This window comes from Suillus subalutaceus (assembly GCF_016647625.1).
Source record: "Suillus subalutaceus strain FC151 chromosome Unknown DFJ58scaffold_5, whole genome shotgun sequence".
Lineage (NCBI taxonomy): Eukaryota > Fungi > Basidiomycota > Agaricomycetes > Boletales > Suillaceae > Suillus > Suillus subalutaceus.
In genome coordinates this window covers 105440-124996 of record NW_024540254.1, presented here as the reverse complement: position 1 = coordinate 124996, position 19557 = coordinate 105440, and the positions used below count along the sequence as shown (strand labels likewise).

Sequence of the window (19557 nt, the reverse complement as noted above, 5' to 3'; positions counted from 1 at the left end):
ATCACCGACCAGAGGTTCGAATGGAGATTTGCGGGCATAGTGCTTGTGATGCAATACTAATATGTCCGTAATAATGGAAGGAAGTGGGTTAGAATGAGCGGCTTTTGGCGGCGACTAGGACAAGGATACAAGCGTTCTAGCAAATCGTATTCTATACAAGATGATCAGCTACGCACAGGTTTGAACAGCCTAATGCGTTATATTTGGTCCAGATTGCACCTGACAGGATGATATGATGATCAATTGCTAATTGAAGAGCACTTGCAAGGTTTCTCAGAAAGGAAAGTTGTAATTTTGATGCTTGTTCGACGTTGTCCATGGCGCTCTATACAGCTGCACCAGCTCTGGCGTCCACGAGAAATCCATACTCGCGAAGCAATCCACGACAAGCGGTGGCCCGGCTGGCAAGTAATTATAGGTATCGAAGTGCACGCTCAGATCAAGTCCCGCCGCAAGCTATTCTCAGGTGCGTCTCTCCAATCCAATGACTGCGTTCTACTTAATTTAACATGCACAGAGTCATTCACATCTCGTCCGGGTGAGACACCCAATACCACTGTGTCCGTATTCGATTCTGCATTCCCTGGAACACTACCGGTTGGCCTACCCTCGCCCGTTCTCCCCGGCATGCAAGCTGACCTCACGTTTCAGATATTGAACCCAAAATGCGTGGAGTTAGCGGTCAGGACGGCGTTAGCACTAAACTCCAAAGTTCATCGCCATTCGGCGTTCGACCGGAAACACTACTTTTACTCTGACCTCCCGGCAGGGTATCAAATAACTCAGCGTTACTGTAAGCTCAACTCACAATTCCGTAGAGTATGAACACCGACAATCTATTCTTCCACAAGCTCCGCTGGCCTCGGGTGGCCATATAAGGCTCTCCAAAGGCGATGTTTCAGTTGGAATCACGCAGATTCAACTTGAACAGGTAAGACGGATGCAGTTTTGTGTATGAACCGAAGCCGAAATGTACACAGGATACGGCGAAATCCACATTTGACGGGCTTCGACGTGCATCACTTATTGACCTAAATCGAGCTGGCTCAGGATTGATAGAGATAGTTTCAGAGCCTGATATGCGGTGAATTACTTTGATCTACATCATTCTCCTGTGGTGGTAACTGAGTCCACCTATATAGATCCCCCGAAGAGGCCGCAGATTATGTTCGGGCATTGCAGGCCGTCCTTCGCTGTGTTGGCTCTAGTGATGGCAACATGGAGCAAGTGGGAAATATGTCTCCTTTAAATGTGATTCGTTCTTAATTCATTGCAGGGGTCCTTCCGCTGTGATGTGAATGTATCTATCAACAAACACGGACAGCCGCATGGCACTCGTTGCGAGATCAAAAATCTCAACAGCGTGAAATTCATGATGATGGCGATCAGTTAGTAAACTGTCTGCGCAGCCATTCCCAATTACTGCTGATGTTCAAACAGCTTCAGAGGTCTTTCGTCATATCGAGCTGCTCGAAAGTGGCCGCTCTGTGCCGCAGGACACCAGAGGATTTGATGAAAATAAGGCCGAAACTTTCAAGCTCAGAAGCAAGGCAGATTCCCCTGATTACAGATACATGCCGGACCCGAATATTCCTCCATTGCTGTTATCCGAGGTAACAGCCCACTTGTAATTCTGCTCATGTCACCTGAAACACCGCATAGGAGTACATTGAGACAATCCGGAAGACCATGCCGGACCTCCCTGATGCAACCCGTGCCCGTTTGCTGAATCTTGGGCTATCCGAGCGTGATACAGATGTACTCATGGCTGTCGACTCAGGTCGCGAGGTTGGATTTGATGGCGAACTTGGAAAGGGCGCTGTGATTTACTTTGACTCCCTCGCACAACAGAGGGACCCGAGAGTCGTTGTCAACTGGTTTGTTTGATTTTCTCCTAGTTGTAGGAGTTTTATGCATATATATTTACACCCAGGATGACGCACGAGCTCATCGGGCAGTTGACTGCTCGGAAAGAGACCTTCAGTGATAATCCCGTATCTGTCGAGCAACTAGGCGAACTCATTGACCTAGTGCAGAATAACAAAATTACTGGTAAGCCTTCTCTTTTCGTCCAGCGTCATATTCATCAATTATCACTACCAGGGACTTCGGGGAAATCGTTATTGAAGCATATCATTGCTAATCGTTCTTCGTCAGCTCCCTCTGTGCTTGCACGGGAGCTTTCTCTTGAAGCTGTATCAGAAGACGATAACGCCTCCACTCGAGCATGGTGTGTTGAAGCTATTGAAGCGCTTCCTGAAGAGGCGGAAGCAGTGCGCCGAGGTAATCCTCGAGTTCTCAACAAGCTAGTGGGTAAAGTCATGCAGCTCAGCCGTGGACGTGCTGATGCACAGAATGCACGTGTTGTGCTAGAAGATGTTTTACAAAGATAGCTTCCTTATGATATCAAATGGTCTAACCTCTTAAGTGATTCTTCTTCGCTCAGCAAAGTTCAGCAGGTTCAAGAGATGATCCGGTTCTAGAAGCAGCCAAACTGGCACACTACATAGCTTCTTTTATCGAATCACATCAGGATATCATGTAGTGGTAGCCAAGTATTAAGTAGCTCGGCTGATGATCGATGATATGATGATGATGATGATGATGACATGTATTTGGTCATCTACGCCGTACACCTTCCATGAACGTTTGAACCACGTGTCACATAGTTCAAGCTGACTCCGCCTGTCAAGAGAGTCACGTGACGATGATCATCAAGCGCGGCGCGGTGGGGCCAGGTACACTCAGTTTGTCCCGTTAACTTCCAGTGGTGGCTTGACGCCGCTTTTCTCATTAATATCTGCGCGGTCAGTTCTGTTGTAGACTGTAGGGCAACCAGAGTCATGGGTAAGTCCTTTGCTTGCAATCAAATGGCTACTTGACATCTTCTTGCAGACACCGCCGTGGCAAAGCAGCTCGTAGACAAGATTTATGAGAAGAGAAAGGCAGCCGCTCTCGAATTAGAGAAGTAATTATACTCGCTTGCAGTTGATAGTAATGTGTTGAGCGTTCTCAGGCAGATTCGGGAATGCCACCAACAAAGTGACCAACGTCGTATAACCCAGATCATTGAACAGCTAGTGGATATGTTCAGCAATGCGTCAAATCCCCTTCACATCAGAAATGGAGGACTCATTGGCCTAGCTGGTACAGCTATTGCCCTCGGCGTTGACGTCGCCCCGTACATGGAGAAATTCATCGAACCTGTCCTGGCATGCTTTACGGATCCAGAAAACAGAATACGATATTTCTCCGCCGAATGTTTGTACAACATCGCCAAGGTGTCCAAGGGCGAGGTTCTTGTTTACTTCAACCCTATATTCGACGCCCTCAGTAAAGTGCGATAGCTCCTCGTCAAGTTTTGCATTACGACTGAGCCGAACTTCTCAGCTAGCTGCTGATTCAGAGCTATCGGTCAAGAATGGGGCGGAACTGCTTGATAGACTTCTGAAGGATATTGTGGCAGAGACAGCTTCGGTGTATATTCCGCAGTATCCAGAGACGGAGAGGATTCGCGACTTGTTCGATTCTCAGGAGCAGAGTATACTTGTTGCTTACCCCGATGACCGATCCCTAGGAGAAAACGTCACTGTGCAGAAGAAGGCATTCTCCCTCGCGCGCTTCATTCCGCTTCTGCAAGACAGGATATATGTTCTTAGTCCGTTCACAAGGAGCTACTTGGTATCATGGATAACGGTGCTTGACTCGGTCCCGGAGCTCGAGCTTATAACGTACCTCCCAGAGTTCCTAGACGGCCTCTTGTGAGTTGGAAGGTTTGTGAGTCAAGATTCTCGCTGATGCACCTATCCAGGAAGTACCTATCAGACCCCACCGAGGATGTGCGCGTAGCCACAGAAAACATTCTTGCCGATTTCCTACGTGAAATCAAAGACGTCAGTATGGTTCGTCAACGCAAAGAAGAACACGCTGAGTCCTCCGATCTACGACGCTCAGATGAGAAGCTTCCTGATATCACGATGTCTCACTCTGAACGCGCACTTTTCATCCCTGAGAGTGACTTTGGTCACGATCATGATGGAGAGTACAGTTTGAAGGATGAGCACAAATCAGAAGACTATCGCGGCACTGGAGGTAGGGGTTGTTTAAACACGTTTATTGAAACCACTCACTGCTCGTGCAGCCTTGGTTCCTGGGCAGGGTGTGCGGATAGACTATGCAGCCATAATAGAAATTCTCATACAACAACTTGACAACCAACGTGAGCTGTTTCCATCCAAGCTAACACTGCATTAGACTTATCTTGCGTGCGCAGATGACGAAATTCAACAATCTACAGCGCTTCGTTGGTTTGCCGAGTTCTTAACCTTTGTGCCCGATGTTATGGTGCCTTTCACGCCTCGCCTTATTCCTGCCATACTCCCGAATCTAGCACACCATGTCCCGATGATCCAGTCGGCTGCAATCCGGACCAACACGCTGCTTTCGAGCGTCATCCAAAACCTACCCGGGCCAGTGGAGGGCCTATCTCGACAGAACACACTAGAGAAGTCAACCGTGCCAGCAAGCTCACCGACCCCAATTCCCCAACCTTCACGACAAATAACTGTACAGCCACCGTCCAGAGATGCCTCTTCTCCCGAGTCAATGGGCGATAACCAGCCATCATCTTCATCCGATAAGACCACCATGATCCAGCGTCCTCGCTCAGGGACAATGCAAACTACCGTCACGGAATCTTCGAGCAGGCCTCAATCACGCATGTCATCAAATAGTGTAGTGGGTGCTCCGCCACCTCCACCACCTCCAGCTCCATCACCTCCTTCACCCGTGCAGGAGGAAGCAGACCAGTTTAATTATCAGGCGACGGTTAATGAGCTGACGATACAGTTTTTGAGCGAGCATGAACAGACTAGGGTTGCTGCACTGAAGTGGCTTATAATGCTGCACCAGAAAGCACCGAAGAAGGTGTGCTTGAATCCGTCTGGAGGATGTACAAACTGAGGAGATTGTCAGATTCTTGCGATGGATGATGGTACTTTCCCGGCGTTGCTGAAGACGTTGTCGGATTCGTCCGAAGAGGTACTCAAATATGCATTGACTTGTATCGCGTGACTCATATTTTCGTTAGGTTATCAAGCAAGACCTGCAGCTCCTCGCGCAAATATCGTCCTCCTCAGAAGAGAGCTACTTCAAGGTTTTCATGATGAACCTTCTCGAACTCTTCAGCACAGATAGGAAGCTGCTTGAGGCCCGCGGCAGTCTCATCATTCGCCAGTTGTGTCTCAATCTCAATACGGAGAAGATATATAAGACGTTTGCAGAAATTTTGGAGAAAGAAGAGGTTCCTCGTTTTTCGTGGTCCCTAATGCGATGTTAGCTGACTGCTATTATACAGGATCTGGAGTTTGCAAGCGAGATCGTGCAGAAGTTGAATATGATCCTGATTACTTCGCCTGAGCTGGCGGAGTTCCGAAAACGGCTGAAGAGCCTTGAGACAAGGGTTGGTTGATCGCATTCTCATTTGATTTTTTGACTGATGTGACATGTGCAGCAAGATGGCCAAGCGCTGTTTACCACGCTTTACAGGTCATGGTGCCATAATGCGGTTGCAGTGTTTTCGTTGTGCCTGCTTGCGCAGGCTTACGAGCATGCATCAAATTTGCTATCTATCTTGTAAATTTGTCTCACATGGCGTATTTGATCGTTACTAACAAATATTATGCCAGTGCTGATTTGGAGATCACCGTCCCACTGCTAATCCAAGTCGACAAATTAGTGCAGCTGATCGAATCTCCCGTGTTCACTTGTGAGTTATCTACCAATAGGATGAATCGGAGATTGATGATGTTCTGGAAGATCTACGCCTTCAACTCCTCGAGCCTGAGCGTTACCCCTACTTGTTCAAGTGCCTATATGGGCTGCTCATGCTGCTCCCCCAATCCACCGCTTTCGTTTCACTCCGTAACCGTCTCAACGCAGTCAACTCTGCCGGCTTCCTCCATATTGCCCCAAAAGCGTGAGTTTACCCACTCTCATTTCATCATGCGTTAATGATAACAAATCCTAGGGCACCCAACCCCGTCACCTCACGTTCGAAGCTCGGCCGCGATGAGATCAAATGGCAAGAACTTCTCAACCATTTCCGCGCGCTACAAAGCAAGCACGAGAAAGCGCGACGTCAGGATCTTGGGAATGCTTCATCTCAGGACGATATCACCATTACACCGCTCTCGCCGTCCGCATCCGCCAAACCCCCAATGCGGCGGCGAGTGACAGGTGACCTCCCAGTGCCGCCAATTATCCCGTCGAAGCCTGCACTGAGCCCGCTCAATCCCAAGGCAAGGCAGAATGGGCTGCTGGCAAGCACGTTGCAGGGTGCGACGACACCGGGGATAATGCAACAGAGGCCGAGGCGGACTCTGGGCTTACCTGGAGTAGGACCCAGAAAGGGGTGAATAGGTTTTGTTTTTGATTGATTTGGTTTGCAGCGGACATACAGTACATACTTGCATGCACATGATACTTTAATGGTGGATAACATGATGAATCAATGATGAGCAGTGGTGATGGGCATCGGTCATATGATGCAAGGTAAGTGGCAAGAGACCAAGATATCTACATCCGAGACTTTGCTGGGGCGACGAGGTTTGAACGGATGGTTTTCAGGTCTTCGTCTGTTAGCTCGGTATAGGTCTTGACATACGTCTCTACGCCACCATACTTCTCCTCTAGGAGATTGAAGAAGGCTCGCATGGTCTCGTATCTAAGGAAAGGCGTTGAGGATCAGTGTTGGAGGATTTGAGTTTTGCATACCGAGATGTCAGCATGCGCATTGCAGCTTCAGAGTTGGCAGCAAACAAAGGCTCTTTCATGAGTCTTCCTAGGACCTTTGCGCGGTCTGGCTCGCGCCCTACCCGTGTAAGGGAGTAATCTTGTGAGATAAAGTGATTGTCCACCCCTGCTAGCTGGAAGGAATGAGGTTATGGTGCTGAAAGGGACTAACGGCAGCGATTTACCTTGAGAAGGATGGCAGCGATGATTCCCGTCCGATCTTTCCCGGCTAACAAAAACTGAGAAACTACGCAGATGAAAAGAAGAAGTATGAACACACCCGTGCAGTGAAACATGAAAGGAGAGTTTGGTTTGTCCCGAACATGGCGCAGAATGGTACCAAATGCGGGCCCGCCGTGTTCCAGTATTTGGGAGTAAAGGATCATGAAAGCCTGCGGGAGTTCGATTACATGATAAAATGCTTGATCAGGTCGCATACCTCTGTTGTCCCGGTTGCGTAGAGCTCAAACCTCCTTCAGGAAGGTCAGTGATAAATGAGGCGGCACGGTGGCAGCACGTACGCACTTGGCGAGCTTTTCTGGACTGTAATCCTCGCTCTTGAATACGGGCGTGTGGATTACCTCTACACCCTCGATGGTAGGTATCGGAGAGCTATACTTCCTCATCTCCGGATCTGATCGTAAATCAAAGACGGTCAAAATTCCGAGCATGACCATTTTCCGTGCACCTTGCATTAGAGTGAGTTTTCGTATATTATGAAGACTTGAAGAATAAACCTTCTTCAGTGATGCCGGAGAGCTCTGCTGAACGATAGGCATAACCGGGCTTTGTAACTACGTCTGAAGTCGCAGTAGGATATGAACCTAGATCGCGGACATTGCACACGCCTGGGATCTGAACAAAAGGAGGTCTGGAAAGCACGTCTGCCACATATGCAGGATCAAGAGGCTCCAGTCCGGAATCTGTGGCGATCATTGGAGACAGGAATGAAGCGTTCGTTTGAAGCCTTGAGCACTGAGTCAGGACTGAGTCTGACGGAAATATTCGCAAATACATCCGTCCAAATGCTAATTTTGCATCATACCAGCTCATATAAAGCTCATACCCCTAATTAACAACAGTGCTTATTGCTGGTAGACTAAGCTAGGATATAGACTGACATAGAGCATTGAATTTCGCATTCCTAATTTCCTCGTTGAAGGAGCTGCTTGCAAGTTGCAATGGGTAGTATTACGAGACTAAAGCCTTAGTCTTAAATTTAGCTGAGTCATCTTCAAGGAAGCGTGACCTGCATCACGTGTTAGTATCACAGATGTGACATCTTATCGTCACGCTTGAGGGCAGGCAGACTCGTGTTCAAACGCGTCGCGATCTTTACAGTGATTGTAATCACCAACTTTCGATCTCGAATTGCAATTTTTTCCTTCTTCAATTCAGTAACATGGATATCGACGAGCCATCTTCTCCACCGGCGCCCAGGTCGTCGTTGCCACCAAGCAGCGCTCCCATGGCCACCATGTCCTCTTCTAATGGGACACCCAGATCCGCAGGCAGGAGACCAACATCTGATGCACTTGCATTTAACGACGACGAAGCTCAGGAGGCAGAAGAAGACGGTGCCACAACGAGACGGAGAAGACGACCCAGAAATCAGCAAAATGGCGATGTCCCACTCGTTAGAGATGCTGTCGGCGAGAGCGTGTCTGAGAGCTTTGAGACTTTCTTAAAGACGTACGTCACATCAATATATATTGTGTGTTCTGATTACTTTCTACAGGTTTACCGAAGAAGTCGCATTGGCCTCAACGCCCGCATCCGATGGCGATCTTCCAGAGGTCATCGAGGGCGAATTGATCTACATCCAGCAAATCCATACTATGCGTGAATACGAGATAACCACCCTCTATGTCGACTTTACACATCTCCTACAAAAAGACGACGTCCTTGCAGACGCGATTCAGAAGCAGTACTACCGTTTCCTTCCCTACCTCCGTCGCGCCCTGCACAATCTCGTCGCAGAGTATGAGCCCGAGTACCTCAAGATCAATCCTACAGCCGCTACCACCGACTCCGCAAATCTCCAGTCACGAGAATTCAACATCGCGTTCTACCATCTACCTCTGGTATCCGGTATCCGTGATCTAAGAACCGATAAGATAGGCACCTTAATGAGTATCAGCGGCACTGTCACTCGCACAAGCGAAGTGAGGCCTGAACTCCTTTACGGTAGCTTCATCTGTGAAGTCTGCGGTGGTCTCGTCAATGAGATAGAGCAGCAATTCAAATATACCGAGGTAACGTCACGCCCCTCAAAGATACATGGATGTATGCGCTTATATACGTCCAGCCAAGTCTCTGTCCTAATCCTACATGTGGAAACCGCGTCGCATGGCAGCTTCAAATCGATACTTCCAAATTTACGGATTGGCAGAAGGTCCGCATACAGGAGAATCCATCCGAGATACCCACTGGTTCCATGCCTCGATCTCTGGATGTCATCCTTCGTTCTGAACTTGTCGAACGTGCCAAGGCAGGAGATAAATGTGTTTTCACTGGAACTTTTATTGTTGTCCCGGATGTCAGCCAGCTCGGACTGCCAGGTGGAAACAAAGCGGAGCTAATGCGTGAAGCGAGTAAGAGCGGGGCAAACGCATCAACGGGTGGTGTAGGTGGAACTGGTGTGACGGGGCTTAAGAGTCTCGGTGTGCGGGACATGCAGTACAAGACTGCATTCCTAGCATGCATGGTACACGATGCTGATGGCAGGGTATGTATGTGTGCTTGTGATCACGTTAAAGAATCTTAATTTCTCCTCTAGGGTGGCACTAATGTTCGTGGAGAAGAGGAGGAGGGCGAAGAGGATGGACAAGCATTCCTCCGCTCGCTTACCGAACCTGAGTTTGATGAGCTCAAGAGCATGATTGACTCGGATCACATATACTCTCGGCTGGTGGAGAGCATAGCGCCCACCGTATACGGTCACGAAATTGTCAAAAAAGGACTCCTTCTGCAGCTTATGGGCGGTGTCCACAAGCAAACAGCCGAGGGTATGCACCTCCGTGGGGATATCAATATCTGCATTGTCGGCGATCCTTCCACATCAAAATCACAATTCTTGAAGTACGTTTCAACTGATGATAAAAGCACACCAAACCAACTGCTAATGCACCGACAGATATATTTGCTCTTTTCTCCCGCGAGCAGTCTATACCTCCGGAAAAGCCTCGTCAGCGGCAGGTCTGACAGCTGCCGTCGTCAAAGACGAAGAGACTGGTGACTTCACGATCGAAGCTGGTGCGCTCATGCTTGCGGACAACGGCATTTGCGCTATCGATGAGTTCGACAAGATGGACATTTCCGACCAAGTTGCTATTCACGAAGCGATGGAACAACAGACAATCTCCATTGCGAAGGCAGGCATCCATGCGACCCTTAACGCTCGCACGAGTATCCTGGCTGCAGCTAACCCCATCGGTGGACGCTACGATCGCAAGCGGACGCTAAGGGCCAACGTCGCGATGAGCGCCCCGATTATGAGCAGGTTTGATCTGTTCTTTGTTGTACTCGACGAGTGCGATGAGAAGACGGACTTGAACATCGCTAAGCATATTGTAAATGTGCATCGGTTCCAGGATGAAGCTATTAACCCGGAGTTCAGTACGGAGGCCCTGCAGCGGTACATCAGGTATGCCAGGACGTTCAACCCCAAGGTAGGAGACAACCTGATATTCGTTGGATAATACTGATTTTTGTGCAGCTAACCCCAGAGGCCGCCGATATCCTCGTAGAGAAGTACCGCATCCTCCGACAGGATGACGCAACAGGAGCAGGACGTCATTCCTACAGGATCACCGTTCGTCAACTTGAATCGATGATCCGCTTGAGCGAAGCCATCGCCCGTGCCAACTGCACAGCAGAAATCACGCCAGTCTTCGTGCGAGAAGCATACACTCTTCTGCGCCAGAGTATTATCCATGTCGAACAAGATGATATCGATTTCGATGAGGAAGAATTAGAGGGCGAGCGTGAGGCGCGGAACGTTCCTGCCAACGAGACCTCGGATGCGATTGAAGAGAGTCAAGATATCGAGATGAGCGCAGCGGAGATGGAAGCGATGGACCAGATGGAGGAGGAAAGCTCTCTGGGCATGGCCCTGAACCGCACTGCTACAAGCAGTGGTGGTGCTGGACCATCGTCAACGTCGCGCGCAGGCAGCATGGTGCCTGATATTGCACCACCGCCTGCTCCTGCTCCGAAGAGAAGGATGATCATAACGCACGACAAATACATGACGCTACAGAGCCTTGTAGTCCTGCATCTGTCTGCAGTTGAGCGTGAGACTGGACGGGGCGTTGACCGCGATGAGCTAATTGATTGGTACTTGGAGTTGAAGGAATCGGAGATTCAGGATGTGGATGAGCTGGAATATGAGAAGGAGCTCATTTCGAAGCTACTGAGGAAGTTGGTGAAGGTGAGATATTTCTGGTGGTCTTGCCTTATCGTTTTATGCTCACAACTTGATAGGACAACTACCTCATTGAGGTGCGTGGTGATGTTCAAGACTCGCTGCCAGAGTCTACGACGGATGAGTCTGCGCCGGCTCAGCCATCCAGCACTCAAGATGGGGAAAATATGAGAGTGTATTATATGGTGCATCCGTCGGTGGATACGGAGGGCACTTCGTCTGTGGCATGATTTTGTTGCCATTTTTTCGAGTATCTGGATTCTATTGGGCTCTCCTGTACAGTGTCGCCCGCTTGTTGTCTTGCTTGTTGTTTTCATTCCATTTCCCTCATCTCGGATCCAACAATTTATGACACGATGGTGATCTGCAAGATATTGGCTGGAATAGTAGTAGACAAGAAAGTATGCCGACACAACTTGAACTTGTTGCAATGGTCACGCCCAACAGCAAGGATCGACTTAGAAAATGGGTTTGTTCATCATGACCACTTTACCCCCTGTGCATCATAATAGTCGCGGTATTTCCCTAACCATGCCAGAATGGATATCTTGTTCCCATGACCTGTTGTCCCAATACTTGAAGCTCTGGAATTTATCTGCGGGATCGACAGGAGTCCGACCGTCTGGCAGGACTAGCTACTAACTGAGAGGAGCCCAGGCGTTGTAACATAACTGGCTTCCACTGGCCATCGTCGGGCGATCGAACTGGATGAAGTTATTATCGCGCTTGTAAAACACCTAGACTGCTATGGCGGACGACTCACTCATTGTACCCGTCCTGCTGGCTAACGGATCTCTTCATCACCCCAGCGTGTCATCCGATGCACTTGCCCAGGACCTTATCGGAGTACTTACTGCTCGGGAGGAAGTGGTATCTAGTGTCCTCGGAGAACTACATGATAGTGGCTGGGCGCTGCAGCTCGTTCGTAGTCAACCGAAAGTTCGTAAGTGGGAAGATGCAGAACTCAAGGTTCTCGGGGATGGTGAGTAATCCTGCGCACATGTATTGCTTGGTCTTGGAACTTAGTATCGCCACGTCCTCCGAATGACTCAGGCATCATCGACCCGTTGACTCCCATTGCTCGCTTGCTGGAACAATCAAACCATCCAGTGATAAATGCGTCTCAGAGGCACTTTTCCACGTTTCCCCTGACATCCCATTTACATTCCCCAGCACTACGTTTGGTTTCGCTACACGCGGCTCTCTCCTTGTCTCTCTCGCTTGCGCGTGTGCCCGAGATTCATGACGGGTTTATTTGGACGGTATATTATGCTCGGAGTTCGACTGTGGAGGATGTCATTCGTTCTGTGGTCGGGGATTTGGGTCTTGCTAAGAGCTTGCCCATGGCCGGAGGAGGCAACCTTGAGTATATCATTCAGGATGGCGGGTGAGGGTGATGTGTTTTTCTAATGTAATGCTCACTCATCATATTGTATACTTCCTTATTAGCTTCGAGGATCTCATCCTCATCAGTATTGTCCGACCTTATCCAGTCGTCCTTGGCAAAATCCCGCCAGAAGCCTTCATTGCGATTCTGCGTACCAGAGGAATGGTACCTTCGCCCACAAGCTCTTTTACCATCCTCCGTCCAGCCTTCCGAGGAAACCCTGAAGCGTTTTGAGGACATACAAGCAGAAGAGGATGACGCAGAGGGTACTGCAAAGCAGAATAAGTCTACTCTCGATGCAGTGACGGCGAATGCTAGCATCGCTCGATCAGCTTCTCCAGATTGGCGTGATTCACTCACGAGTCTCTTTGCATGGCAGCAGCCGGCACCTCCTGCCTCGCCACCATCATCGTCAAAGAAGCGCAAGAGTGTGAGCGATCCAGTCCTTGTCGAGCAACGGACTGGCGGAAGCATTATGTCGGTAACACAATCGATTATTCTAGAAGACGAGACACTGGAGATCGATCGAGCCGAGTTCGAACGTTGCCTCGTAAGAAAGCCTGCACTTATCTGTCTATTGCCACGGCTTCATTTAATTAACAGGACCACATGGCATTGAAAGGAGACGCAAGGGACAAGATGTATCTATTACCAGCTGCTAAGAAACGGCAGATCATTGAACAAGCACGGGCTTTCCATTCGACTCTTGACAGAAAGGCTCCTCAACCATCTCAGTCCACATATTCCACATTGGGAACTTCTGGCGGGGGAGCTTTCCTTCCTCGACTGGTTCCCCAGCTCACAGGCGACTCGGGAATACTGAAGCGCTTCTCAATGGTGACTTGGGGTACAAGCACCGCAGCGCCACCGGTTATGTCCCCCGATCTCAATCGATCCAGTGGCGAATTTGACAAAGTCACAGAGACGATGCAACCCCTGCAAGCACAGACTACTGGCAATATGTTCGGCAACTGGTGGGCGTCTTCAGGTGGAGAGAAGAATGCCGAAACAGAGAGTGCGATATCTGCAAAGCGATATGTTGATGGCTTGCGCAACATGAGGACGGATTCCAGGCTTGTCAAGCACCTCATTTCCCTCCGGGTGCATCTATCTACTGCAAAGTTACCATGGATCGAGGACTTCATCGCGGAAGATGGCATGAACGCAATGGGTGATGCGCTTGCAGCACTCGTCGGCAAGGGCGGGAAGAGAACAGTCCTAGCGGACATAGAAAGTACGGTACTACTGGAGATCATCAAATGCTTCAGGGTACTCCTCAATACTCAGGTAAACGTGATCTTCGTTTGACTAGGCCCCATAATGTCTGATCTGTTTTTAGGCTGGATTTGACAGCGTTTTGTCGTCTCCTACAATCATCACTCATGTAGCATATTCTTTTTACGGCGCCTCTCTGAGGACACGCATGCTTGCTGCCGAACTTCTTGCCGCTATTTGTGTACTCTCGTTCAATCAGGGTCACAAGGCCGTCATGGCTGCATTATCAGAATACCGCATCGCCTATGATGAACTGTACCGCTTCGAGTTTCTGGTCGCTGCTTTGCGTATATCAGACCAGAGTAACGATCCTGCAGCCAACAGTGCATCCTTACATGATGAAGATGGTATATGGGAGGCGCGAACTGCTTTCATGGCCCTCGTCAATGCCCTCACTAACTGTCCTGAATCCCTGGAAGACCGCATTCTGCTGCGCGAAGAGTTTGGGCGACGAGGCTTAAATGAAGTCATAGTGGTAAGAAATGATCTGTCTCACCATCATGCCACTTTGTACGATGACTAGAGCTATCGTCTAGACTCTCCGCTATACGAAACCGCCAGATTATCTACTGACTCAACTGGATCTTTATATGGAGGAGAAGTACGAGGATGAAGAGGATCTGCGAGAGCGAACACGAAACACCGTGTGGGGCGGTAGGGGCCACAGAAAGGAACACTCTGAATCAGACATCTTCCTGGATGATCTCCTAGAAAGCGCGAACGACGTGGGGCTCGGATCCGTATCAATGAGTATTTTGCACCGCTTGTCTTCTATCATAAAGAGTGATGCTGAATTGTAAGTCCTCTTTCAGAAAGTTGATGACATGATTTGACAGGCATAACAGGAACGTCAAAGTTGATCAACTAACTATAGTGAATACATTTTTGGATCAGATCTTCACTGCGGATGATATGTAAACGTTGGTTCGTGGTGTTTCTTGAAGCGCACTTACCCTCCGCGTAGTGACTTGGGCTGGATTCCTCTGATTACGAGGTTTCTTGAGGCAATCCGGCCTATTACTGGCCAGGATATAAGCATTGATGCCGTTGATGGTGGGATGAAGTGCGAGCTGGAAAGCCTTCGTGTCCAGATAGATGGTCTGATTCAGACGGTGTGTGTGTATCCAAGCTCGGTTTTATTAATGATCTCACATGCACAGCAAAGAACTCGGCACTCAAGACAAGGCTTGAACAACGCACAGGATCAAATCAGCAGAAGCCGAATGCTTCTAGCAAAGGAGTAAATGAGGTACGATCACTGTCATACTAGTGGTAACGGTTAAACCGATTCCGTGACAGAACAAACTTGTTCAACGGCTGATGCAGAAGGAGAAGGAAGTTACCCAACTACAGGCGGAACTTGAGCGCTTGAACTCTCAATTTCGAACAACGCGCGCGATGCTGTAGGTTATGTACACTCACTTCGCTGAACAGTTGCTTATGCATCTGATTCAGGAGGTGCAAGCAAGGAAAGAACGCGAAAGGGCAAGGCTTCACTCACTCCATGAAGAATTGAATAAACAGCAGCTTCAGGCATGTCACCCATCCATAACCTACATGTCGCCCCACTAACTCTGAATTAGTTAAGTGAGATGAATGATTCTCTTGCCGCCAAAGACAAGGAGGTTGTATACCTCAAACGCGCTCTTGAATCGGTATACTCACGCTTTCAAACGAGGCAAGAGGAAAGAGCTTCTGATATGGACGCCCAACTCATTGCGAGTCGCACCATCGAGAAAATTGTCAAGCGAGACAATGAACACACAGCACTGAAGACGGAGGTTTCAGACCTCAGGCAACTGTTGGCTGCGAAATCGACATCTATGTCAGAAATGGAGTTCAAGTCCAGGAACGCGCCCCCTCCACCTCCACCGCAAGGTTTCAAGTCCAGTGCGATTTTTGTGCAAACGCCCGAAGAAACAGATATAAGCGCAACATCGAATGCGACTGGCGTTCCTCCACCTCCACCTCCACCCCCTCCCCTACCACCACCGCCGCCACTTTCTCCATGGGCCGTTCCAAATCGTAAAGAGACCCCTACCATGGAGTTGAAGGACACCAGTCAGACAGTCTTTCACTCTTCTTCTTCTTCTTCTTCTTCTTCTTCTTCTCCTCCTCCTCCTCCTCCCCCTCCTCCACCGCCGCCGCCGCCGCCGCCTCCGCCTCCGCCTCCATCATTCCCTTCTTCAGGTTCCGCACTTTCGTCGCCTCCACCTCCACCTCCACCTCCACCTCCACCCCCGCCACTCAACGCTTCACTAGTTCAGCTACCACCAAGACCCCCCGGAGTTCCGCCTCCACCCCCACTGAGTGGATCTGCAATCAGGATAGGAAATAAAACAAAAGCCGCTGGGCCAAAACTGAAGCCCTTCTTCTGGACCAAAATCCATAATCAGAGTTGCGGCGCCACAGTGTGGGTAGAATCCACAATTTCACTGGATTTCAAGCTAGATGATCTTGAAGCAACGTTCACAATTGATAATACACCAACCTCACATTCCAAAGCCGCAAATTCCACACGGAAACAAAGTGTTACAACCCTTCTTGATATTACCCGTGCTAATAACATCGGTTAGTCCATCGTAATCGTCATAAAGCAATTGACAGATTACATTCCCTAGCTATCATGCTTTCGCGTTTTAAAATGACTCCTCTTGAAATCAGTCAAGCTCTGCTAAGTCTCGATGACAAACTGACCATCGATGACTTGAAGGCCATCAGCAAGCAGCTACCATCTCCGGAAGAGGTTCGTTATTACTGATTGCCTTCTCGCTCTACTCTGACTCTTTGAAAAGGTCGCTCGTATGAAGGATTTCCATGATGTAAGCAAGCTAGCGAAGGCCGATCAATATCTGAGTGCCGTGAGTGCCACTCGTGACTCCTTGACTTGCAATTCAAGTCAGCGTCTTAGATTATGACGATTCCAAGACTCCCGCAGCGGCTGGAGTGCATGATATATCGCCAAAAGCTAGAACTCGAGATCGAGGAAATTCGTCCGGATCTAAAAACCATTCATGATGCGTGCATAGAATTACGAGCATCTGCGCGTTTCAAGTTGATATTACGAGTGCGTTCGATACCGAATCTGTGATTCAGACCTGATGACAAGGATTCTAGGCTGTACTCACAGTTGGGAACGCATTGAATGGGTCCAGCTTTCGCGGAGGTGCCTGTGGGTTTCGCCTGGAAGCACTCATGAAGGTAAGTTCGTGACACACTTTCTTGACAATAATGTCAATGTGCATTGCGTCGCAGATGAAGGAAACAAGGACCGCAAAGGGCAGCTCAGAATGCCCCACTCTCCTGCATTATGTTACCCGAGTCCTCATTCGGTCCGATCCGTCACTTACACTTTTCATCGATGAGATGCCTAGTGTGGAATCAGCTGCTCGTAGTAAGTGGCAATTTCATTCAATATCTTTTGGAATAATCTCATGTTGTGTCTTAGTATCCTTCCCCACGTTACAACAGAACGTCAAATCTTTACTTACATCGCTGGACAAGGTTAAAGAAGAAATAAGCCTGCTGAAGCAGATTCGCACACCCTCCGATAACGACCAATTCGTGACAATTATGCAGGTGAATACTTAATTCCGAAGGAGCTCGCGTTCTAATGTCCGAGAAACGCTAGCCGTTTACCCTCGAAGTGGCACAAAGCGTCGACGCGCTCAATAAAATGGCTGCCCTCGTTGAAATAGACTTACGAGCTCTCTTCTCTTACTATGGCGAAGACCTGGATTCGCCGGAGGGACCGAAGCCAGATGACTTTTTCGGGATGATCTGTTCATTTTCATCATCCTTACAGGTATGCATCATTTGTAGTTCCTGGGCAGTTATGCTTCAATTTATTGGCCAGAAAGCCGCTTTGGAAATGCACGATACACAGAAGAAGGCCCCTCATTTGGCTCAGGGGAAGACGTCGTCTTCGCTGCAAAGTAACTCCGAAGAGGTGAGAGGACCTATGTTGGGCTTTGTATTTCCATGGTTCATCACCACCCAGACTGTCAAGGTACAGCATGATCCCTCACACGATTTACTTATACCCTCTGCCGGCATACACGAACGTTCAACATCTATTGGTCGCGGTAACTTCGATGAAGCCATACGCTCTTTGAGGGAAGGCCGTAAAAGATGTCGAGCTCCTCGTTCTATCGCCAGAGCGAACAAAATTTTTCTTGATGGACGACCCGACCCTTCGTAATAGTATCCTTGGCGATTGAAAAGCTTTACCTTAAATTACGTGCCACTGGGCTTGGATTGATGATGTCTTCATTGAACGATAGGTACAAGAAACACATCATTTGATTGATCTGAGCTTCTATACTCTACAGATACACGCGTCGTAGTACGATTGCGGAATGATTGATAACGAACGGTTAGGGGTCTTAATCCTTCAAAAGTTGACGGAGCCCGATGAAGGTTTCGCTATCAACCGCTCTGTTATTCCCACTCTTTTGTAAGGCCCTCCTTTTTTTCTCTTTATCAGCAGCCGTGGGACGAAATACTCCTGAAGACAGGACAAGAATATAACCACTGAGTTCTGAGATAGGCTGGATTTTTCACAGCATCTGATGACTTTAACAACATGCATGCTCTTTGATCTGCCTAGCCGACTAGAGGTCATTAAGAGGAACCGACGAAGCAACTTTGGCATACGATATCGACAAATGAATGCATCGAGGCAATGAACAAGGAAGTCGAAACACTCCCTCAAGGCTTCGGCGTTCAGTAGTGAACTCCGAGGTGGAGTGTCCAATTATTTAATCGATACAAGCACTCTGCTCGCCTGCGGACGGTCTCTCAGGGTCTGGTCACCTGCCGCAGTAATTAGGCGAGCATTTGATGAAATATCGGGCGGCGCTGTTCTACCACCGAATGTGAAAATAGAGGCAGGAAGATCACTGCTTCTATGGCATCCTCTACCCCTGTAGGAAGAGGCACAAATCCGTCCATTTTCCAAAACGTTTCTTGTTGTGGGTATGGAGTTGCGTTTTGAATACCCACATGATACCATGGCCCAAAGATCAGCTGAGTGATCTCGCACATCTCTGGGCCAAAGTGGAGCATGAAAGGGACTCCAGTGGAGCGTGCGCACGATACCAATTGAAAATTGCTCCGTTCATGATGGGTATCCGAGTCAGGCCTGGGGGTACGGCTTATACATAGTCCACGATAAGTTGATTACAGTCAAACGATGATGGCTGTTATCAAGGTATGAGACGGGGAACGGACAGTAATCGCAACCCAATCCTACACGTCACAGAACAAGGAGTTGTCCTTCTAAATGGAGATTCGAATGTATTGAAACGTCATTTGGTCCCAGCTGCTAAGCCAGTGACAAGAACATGCCGTTTCTTGGTGACACCATGAACAGAGGTTCAGAGATGAAAGTATAGAGGCTAGAGCGCTGCAAGCGTGATAGTAAATACAGGTGCCTCGTGGTCAGTGACAGCCTAGGAAAAATAGAATGTAATTAAGGGGAAAGAATTCCTAGTACCTGAGGGACCTCAATGTTCCGATTCAGACGGGGCCCCGGGGAGACAGCTTCGTGAACCCTTACAAGGTTCAGGGACATGTTGACAGTGTAAAATGCCACAGGGTCGCGGGGATTATAACATGAGCGCCCATTAGACTATTCCTGAATTGAATCGCCGTCTTGTCTCTTCTGAAGTTCCGT

At 48.9% G+C, this 19557-nt stretch overlaps 5 protein-coding genes across 5 annotated transcripts; 4 read left to right on the top strand and 1 right to left on the bottom strand.

Annotated features, from left to right (window-relative positions):
- The first annotated feature begins 281 nt into the window (after positions 1-281).
- DFJ58DRAFT_758942 (GatB/GatE catalytic domain-containing protein) lies at positions 282-2635 on the top strand. Its single transcript, XM_041388322.1, has 11 exons — positions 282-466; positions 518-597; positions 652-793; positions 852-931; positions 981-1084; positions 1143-1227; positions 1277-1388; positions 1441-1613; positions 1663-1877; positions 1934-2052; positions 2104-2635. Exons 1-11 carry the CDS (start codon positions 298-300, stop codon positions 2391-2393), a joined length of 1569 nt encoding a protein of 522 aa, XP_041249872.1. The 5' UTR covers positions 282-297; the 3' UTR covers positions 2394-2635.
- Positions 2636-2716: 81 nt separating this feature from the next.
- DFJ58DRAFT_363123 (vacuolar protein 14 C-terminal Fig4p binding-domain-containing protein) lies at positions 2717-6553 on the top strand. The gene is made up of 14 exons (XM_041380030.1): positions 2717-2847; positions 2896-2968; positions 3017-3338; positions 3391-3761; positions 3812-4092; positions 4142-4219; positions 4274-4926; positions 4975-5040; positions 5090-5302; positions 5357-5461; positions 5513-5634; positions 5688-5767; positions 5818-5977; positions 6029-6553. Exons 1-14 carry the CDS (start codon positions 2844-2846, stop codon positions 6414-6416), a joined length of 2916 nt encoding a protein of 971 aa, XP_041249871.1. The 5' UTR covers positions 2717-2843; the 3' UTR covers positions 6417-6553.
- On the bottom strand, positions 6417-7791 carry DFJ58DRAFT_903558 (protein-tyrosine phosphatase-like protein). The gene is made up of 7 exons (XM_041394870.1): positions 7530-7791; positions 7318-7480; positions 7232-7265; positions 7073-7184; positions 6978-7021; positions 6775-6926; positions 6417-6724 (listed from the first exon to the last, which is right to left on the bottom strand). The coding sequence occupies exons 1-7, from the start codon at positions 7726-7728 to the stop codon at positions 6577-6579; spliced, it is 852 nt and encodes a 283-aa protein (XP_041249870.1). The 5' UTR covers positions 7729-7791; the 3' UTR covers positions 6417-6576.
- A 316-nt stretch (positions 7792-8107) lies between these two features.
- DFJ58DRAFT_676379 (MCM2/3/5 family-domain-containing protein) lies at positions 8108-11645 on the top strand. Its single transcript, XM_041383119.1, has 7 exons — positions 8108-8484; positions 8531-9047; positions 9101-9520; positions 9572-9873; positions 9929-10463; positions 10511-11224; positions 11278-11645. Exons 1-7 carry the CDS (start codon positions 8195-8197, stop codon positions 11446-11448), a joined length of 2949 nt encoding a protein of 982 aa, XP_041249869.1. The 5' UTR covers positions 8108-8194; the 3' UTR covers positions 11449-11645.
- Positions 11646-11965: 320 nt separating this feature from the next.
- On the top strand, positions 11966-18081 carry DFJ58DRAFT_651191 (uncharacterized protein; the record flags this gene model as incomplete). Its single annotated transcript, XM_041381607.1, has 22 exons — positions 11966-12200; positions 12272-12605; positions 12675-13155; positions 13209-13892; positions 13945-14355; positions 14417-14676; positions 14726-14794; positions 14845-14992; positions 15046-15120; positions 15180-15283; positions 15350-15439; positions 15469-16070; positions 16212-16451; positions 16502-16626; positions 16676-16741; positions 16792-16947; positions 16998-17081; positions 17136-17274; positions 17329-17459; positions 17512-17685; positions 17737-17829; positions 17896-18081. 22 exons carry the CDS (start codon positions 11966-11968, stop codon positions 18079-18081), a joined length of 4887 nt encoding a protein of 1628 aa, XP_041249868.1.
- Positions 18082-19557: the final 1476 nt, after the last annotated feature.